At 32.0% G+C, this 7389-nt stretch overlaps 1 protein-coding gene across 2 annotated transcripts; it reads left to right on the top strand.

Annotated features, from left to right (window-relative positions):
- The first annotated feature begins 1868 nt into the window (after positions 1-1868).
- On the top strand, positions 1869-6451 carry LOC146944405 (Protein kinase superfamily protein). Of its 2 annotated transcripts, XM_085742769.1 has the most exons (10): positions 1869-2027; positions 2494-2554; positions 2702-2820; positions 3020-3382; positions 3555-3806; positions 4111-4265; positions 4507-4586; positions 4703-4838; positions 4929-5078; positions 5928-6451. In XM_085742769.1, exons 1-10 carry the CDS (start codon positions 1991-1993, stop codon positions 6108-6110), a joined length of 1536 nt encoding a protein of 511 aa, XP_085598895.1. In that variant the 5' UTR covers positions 1869-1990; the 3' UTR covers positions 6111-6451. The 2 variants fall into 2 exon arrangements, with proteins under 2 accessions (XP_085598895.1, XP_085598896.1); XM_085742770.1 differs by lacking the exon at positions 2494-2554 and having other exon boundaries at positions 1873-2027.
- The last annotated feature ends 938 nt before the right edge of the window (positions 6452-7389 follow it).

Genomic DNA, 7389 nt, shown 5'->3' with positions numbered 1-7389 from the left:
CCCAGCTGAAATACGCAAACTACCCCTGCGTTAGTTAACTAACGCAAGTACAAAATTATGCGCAAATTAAGTTACGCTGCGTGACTTTTTTTAATTTATTTACTATATTCAAATTATTCTATTTACTTTATTCTAATTTATTTTTTCACTTTATTCTAATTTATTTATTTTCTAATTTATTTGTTCACTTTATTCTAATTTATTTATTTTCTAAATTATTTGTTCACTTTATTCTAATTTATTTACGTATTTACTTTATTCTAATTTATTTATGAACTTAAAATAAATATTGATTCGATTTTATTCATTAAATAAATACAAATATAAATCAAAGGAAATGAACTAAATTAATATTTATTCATTAAATACAAAATTAGAAAATAAAAGCAAATATAAATAAAAAGAAATGAACAAAATTGAGGCATATAACAACTATTCATTTTATTAATAGAATTCATACAATACAATAATTGATACAATAATTTATTCGAATTCACTAAATCTACTTATTTTCTTTTTACCCTCTTGGGGTAAAAAGTGACCAGCCTTCTTGGGGGTAGAATAATGAGCAGCCTTCTTGGGGAAAATCCATCATCAACCCTTGGGCTAAATTTAAATATGTTTTTTTTTATACCCCAAGAAGATTCTTTTTACCCACGGTAAAAAGTTTCTTTGGTAAAAAAAAGCAGATTTAAACTTATCCCAAGGGTTGATCACTCCCCCAAGTCGGCTATTCACTATTTTGGCCCGAAGAAGTCTGATCAGTTTTGCCCCCAAAGAGACTATTGGAAAAAAAAAGAAGAGAAATAGAGGGAGAGAGTGAGGAGGGAGGGAAAGTGATATGATGTGAGGAAATAGGGAAGTATGAAGGGTATTTATAGATGGGAATAGTAGTATAGGTTATAAATATCATTAATGTGGTCAAAAAAACATGTAAAATTGATTAAAAAACGTGTAGATTGAATGTTGAAAAACTAACCAAAGACCAAAAAACGTTTGTTCTTCACCTCTAACTACCGGCCAACGTGCGTGAGTTAACTCGGGCACATCCCAGTGGTGCGTGACTTAAGTCACGCAGAGCTTATAAGGTGCGTGCGTGACTTAACTCACGCAGGGGTATAACAGGAAATCATGTTGGGCGCGAGCGAAAAATGCAGGGAGAAGAGCAGAAATTTTGAAATTAGAGTCAATGAAAAATTGATAGATATGTAGGTTTCTATGAGATATGAGGCTTTGACCTTCAATATGGATCATGATGGATTGAGTCTTAGTCCAGTCTCTGAAACTCCTAAGCTCAATGGATCAAAAATAAACTTTGATATTTTCGTAAAAATTGAGTTCATGGACCAACTTAGCTTCATGAAACTAAGTTATTATACCCACGAAGTCAACTTTAATTTGACAATTTTTTATCCCACCATAATAGCTTTTTGCATGCCCTATAACATTTCATATTATATAATTTGAAACAAAACACCCTCCAACACCCTATATTTTTTTTTCTTTATGGATTTCATAATTCGAACTAGGTGCAAAGGGTGGGAAAAGAAATTGTCCTTTAATTCTTGACAAGAAATGATTCTGTTTATATAAGGACAAGTAAATTGAATTCATACAGAAAAACAAATTAAATTTTACTATTTTTACACTACTTTAATTTCTACTATTTCATTTAATATATCATCATCGTAAGTATAAAGAAAAAATGAAGTTTTTATTATATTTTTTTTTGTTGAGAAAATATATGTAATAGGAATATATACAAAATCAATGAGCATATTCCTGTAAAGTTGAACGAAATTTGAGGATAAAAAATCGGGTGTGTAGTAAGAAGTTAGAAGAACGTAGGAACAGAGAAATGATGCCAACCACTTCTTTCATTTTCATGTCTTTCTTCCATCTCTCTTTCTGACTCTATCCGTGCGCGTCATTTCCGTTCTTCTTGGTTCTCGGTGTCTCCTCCTACATTTTTCCATCGCCATCATGAGCGATGAACAACGAGAACCACCACAACCTTCTTTCTCGAGGTAATACCACCTTTTCTTATAACATTTGGTGTTCATTTCTTTATACGTGCATGCATGCGTGCAACGTTATTTCCATCTCATTCATTAATCAATATGGTAATGTTTCCTTAATAATGATCTATATTGATTTTACATGCAAGTAAATTGACTTTTTTTTGCTTAATGTACCATTTTTTATACATGTGTATTGATTGATGTTGTGTACTTGTGTTGATATATTTTGTTTCGGACATGTCTTTGTGTACGTTTGGTTTCGGTTCCACTTTTGAAAAATATAAAATCATTTCGAGATTCATAGAATTGATTTTGACACGTTTATATCCTCTCGAGTAGAATTTAGAGCTAGAATTTGGAGTTTTTGACTCTACAATTGATTTTCAATCTTGAATTTATTGCTTACTCACTTTTATATTTAGATGAATGTATTCCAACATAAATGACGTTTTACATGTTTGATATCACGTAGGTTTGCCGGGTTTAGCGTTTGCAAAATCATGGTGTCTCAACGTGATTTCAACAACCCCACCGTAATACCAAACTTTTGGCCTATCTTGTTCCTATGTTATTAATTACTATTATTATGCTGGGTCATTTTATTGGAAATTTTGACAATGTACATTGTGTCACATTAATTCTTTAGTGTGTGCTGACAATGGAGATTGATATATTGGCAGAAATGACGTTCACAAGTCAGACAGAAAAAATTTAGAAAAAAAGGAGAGTACCAATTTATTAAGAGGCAGTAGAGGCAGACGACAACGACCTGGATTTTCTGATTCTTTTTCTAATATTGGTAATAAATTAATTTCAATCCTTTTATCTTTTCTCTTTAATTCCATCTCTACTAAAAAAAGGTTAAATTACCGACCAAATTAGAGACGGATTTCATTTTTTTTCCGTCTCAAATTTCCGTCGCTAATTCAATAAGATAACAGTTCAATTATTTATTTGGTGTACTAATGCTTGAATGAATGTACCATATATGCTATTAGACTTGTCAGTTTTGGAGATTGAAGACGGAGACCTATCCGAGTATTCACCTAGAAGTGAAGAATCCGATACACCAAGTTCAAGGGCAAGCACTTCTGATTCTGAGGGAGGTACAAGACAGTGGCGTGGTTTCTTTAAATTAATCAAAAAGGGATCACAAATGCCATTTCATCACCTTCATCCACTGAAAAATGTTCCAAAACTTACTAGAAGAAAAAGCAAAAGAATTCGGGAGGATTTCATTCCATCTCTCAATTCTCCAGCTCTTCAGTCTTCTTTTGATTCTGAGTTTATGTGCTTCAAATCTTCATGGAAAAATTTCACTCTCGCAGAAATCCAAGCTGCAACCAATGACTTTAGCCAAGGTATGACAATGTAAAAGACACACCTTTGTTTTCTTTTCATGTTGACATCATTCTTGTTAGCTATGTCACATCGACACTTTAGATTGAATATGTGTTCATTGCCTGACACGTGTTAGTGTCAGGCACCGATAAGTTTGCTTACATTCAATCACTTATGTGTTTATTTTTGAAGATAATTTGATTGGGGAGGGAGGCTATGCTGAGGTTTACTTAGGAAAACTGGAAGATGGAAACTTTGTTGCCATTAAAAGGTTGACAAGAGGTTCCCAAGAAGAAATGACAGCAGATTTTTTGTCTGAGCTTGGCATTATAGTGCATGTAGATCACCCCAATATTGCTAGATTGATTGGATATGGTGTTGAAGGTGGAATGTTTCTTGTTCTTCAATTGTCTCCTCATGGAAGCTTGTCATCCTTACTCTATGGTATGTTTCAAAATTTGCATTTCCATGCAAGTCCAAGAGTCTGTTCGAATTAACTTATTTGAACTTATATACTGGCATAAACACTTACTGGATTGTTTGAGAGAGCTTATAGAAACTTCTCATTCATGATTAAATTGTTTTCATCTTATTTCTATAAACTCTCCAAGATAGCTTATGAAAACAACTTATAACTTGTATGAAAATAGTCTGACTTTATTTTATCTTTTGTTATAGATATAACCTATACAATCTTATATGATAGTCACTTAATTAAGGTTGATTTCTTTCCTTTTCTGGATTTCAGGACCTAGAGAGAAACTGAATTGGAGCCTTAGATTTAAGATTACTTTGGGGACTGCTGAGGGTCTTCGCTATCTGCACGAGGGATGTCAAAGAAGGATTATTCACAAAGATATCAAAGCTTCTAACATACTTCTCTCAGAGGACTTTGAGCCTCAGGTGCCTCTTAATTATGCCACACAAATCTGAACATGCATTTTTCAGCAAATATTATAATTCTTATATTCTAAATCAACAACAATTTGTGCGTTTAACAAAATCAGTGTAACATGATTTTGTCGAGAACGTTTGCCAAAATCACAAATGACACCTGATTATGTCAAACTCACTGTCAATCCAAAGATGCACTTTTGTTTCATCGAAGTTTCTTCTAACACTTTTAACTGCTATCTTAAACCAGATATCTGATTTTGGGCTTGCAAAGTGGTTACCTGATCAATGGACTCACCATACTGTTTCCAAAGTGGAAGGCACATTTGGGTTTGTATCATTTAGCAGCTTCACAAGTTCTTCACATTTTCAGTAATTACAATATTTTTCTTTTCACCTCTTCTTTAACTTATAACAATTTTTTCTTCTGGTGAATGTCACAACAGCTATCTTCCTCCTGAATTCTTCATGCATGGTATAGTAGATGAAAAAACTGATGTATATGCTTATGGTGTACTATTATTGGAGCTCATTACTGGGAGACAAGCATTGGATAGTTCACAAAAAAGTCTGGTGATGTGGGTAAGTGTCTGCTACTGCATTCTGTTTATTGATCATCTTGATGTTGAAAAGGTTAATTCTTATACACTCTATGAAAAATAAACGTGGCAGGCAAAACCTTTGCTAACTAGTAATAACATCAAAGAGCTAGTTGATCCAGTTTTGGGTGATGCTTATGATGCAGAACAGATGAAACTTGTAATATTAAGTGCTTCGATGTGTATAGATCAGTCCTCAATACAGCGACCGCATATGAGTCAGGCATGTCCTTCTATACATGAGATATTTTAGTTTAATCCAGTAGTTATTGAACTAGATTGCTAGAGTATGAAAGATGATTGGACAAGCTAATATCTCTTTTTTAACTAAAGAAAAAGAGTTTGATATTGCATGTTTGCTTATCCAAGTATCTTTATAACTAAAACTAATTTTTACCATATCTATTCTAACTTACTAAACTTCATGTATGACTAATGTGAGTGGGGGTATTTTAAATGGAATAGATTTTTATAAACTGATTTCATTACAATTGAGTTTGAAGTGAAATGATTACCTTTGGATATTACTTATTTGTTGTAAAATTTAGTGTAAACTTTTCAATCTGAAACAAACAAGGTCTACCCAAGGTCCAAGTTGGTAAAAGTATTATGAAAATTAAAACGATCTCAATTTTTTGTCAAGACCGCTCTTTTGAGTTCGCTTTAAGCCTCTCAATAAGTGTTGGGCCGACTCTGAATGCAAAAGCTACTTTTCCATCGGTTCTAATCGAATTGAGGTTTGCAGGCAAAAAAAGTTTGACTTGTAGAAATCAAACCCTTATATTTCTACTAAATCATGTTCGGCCTAAGACAAAATTAATTCTAATATTTGGCTAGAAAGAAAAACTTGGTGTCTGTTTGGAAATCATTTTCTATCATGAAAAAAGCTACACTTTTAAAAGGAGAGCTACCGTGTTTCCAAACATACACTTAGTAGACTCCAGCAGACACCTTACTACAATATTAAATTCTTACAAAAATACCTAAAGGGATCATAGAAGCAAAATTGATTAATTACATTGTTGACGATCTTACTGATATAGGACATATACTTTTTCTTGAATGAATGCAGGTCTTACAGATACTAAGAGGTGAAGAAGAGAGTTTGAGAATGTTGAAAGAGAGGCAGAAGTCAAAACTTCATAGGACGTACTCAGAAGAACTATATGCTGCAGAAGATTACAACTCAACGAAGTTTTTGAGCGACAGGGATCGATATATGGAGATGATTTTAGGCTCCAGCAATCCAAATTAGATTATGGTTTGTGATTGATTCAGATACATTAAAAGGAAGTGATGTATATGAGCTGATTCCACTTGTGGATTTAGTGTTGGCCAGAACATTGGTTGAAAGGGTTAACAACAAACACAAAATGAAGACGAAGAGGCAGAACCTTATGTGCATGAATCATGTATTTTATTTAATCAAAATGGTTTAGGGTGTAATTTGTGAGTCCCAATTAACCCTTCCTGCCTAAATGAGGACTGTACTTTTCCATCTTATTCAAAGAGCTGAAGTGATTAAAATGAATTGGACATACCTTCTTTAGCAAGCAACTGTATTTAAGAAATCCTGGAATCTTTTAATTCTGTCAAGTGGTTTGTATTTAATTTTCACAATTATTACCTTTTTTAGCTGAATAGAAAATAATATTGTGATTATTACATGCTTGTGACACAATTTATTTTATATTATAACAAACATACTACATTAATTCATAATCTTTGATCAGAATTGAAGTACCTTATACAATCACTTACTGTACTACTATTTAAGAAATTATTATAATCTTACTTCAAAAACTGCAAAGATTAACATATCTTTATTATACCTAACAAAATCACCTATGTGGCAAGGTAAAACGTATAATGTCTCAAGTTTTTGTCAATCCAACAAAATATGGCATCGAAAGACATTTAATAGTAACTCTTTTTTACTCCTTGTTTTACAGAGATTTCTCCCTTCACAAGAGGTAACATGAATTTAAGGACAAAAATTTGATGCATTTCTTTAAATGTTTTTCTCATGATTATTAATTTAAAATACACTTTTGTGATTACCACAAACTTTGAAAAAGTTACAAATTTGTGGAAATCATAAGCAGTTAAGTTAAGAACCATACATAAAGTACTTGAGGAAATGCATTTATACATGGATAATCTCTATTATATATATTTGCCTTATTTTTTTTTGAAAAGTACACTTGGCACTCTTTCTTGCTTCATCTCATTAATTACTTGATCAAAGATTCAAATCACCATATATTTACTCACATTCTTTTTATGTCATTTGCATCATTCACACAAATTTAATTTATTTCAATTAATTTATTAAAAAGCAAAATGAAAATTATAAACATTTTAATAGCCTTATCATGAATATGTTTTGTATTATCAACCAATAAAAATTGATCATGATTCATGGTTTAAATTATCAGCCAATCATGATTCATGATTAAAATTACCAACCAATCAAATTTAAGCATACATGTCATCTTTTTAACTTTTACTTAGGTTTTTTCCCCCTCTATATA

This window comes from Medicago sativa, chromosome 2 (genome assembly GCF_051527215.1).
Source record: "Medicago sativa cultivar Bolivia chromosome 2, Bolivia_mono, whole genome shotgun sequence".
Taxonomy (NCBI): Eukaryota; Viridiplantae; Streptophyta; class Magnoliopsida; order Fabales; family Fabaceae; genus Medicago; species Medicago sativa.
This window is presented reverse-complemented; position numbering and strand designations above follow the sequence as displayed.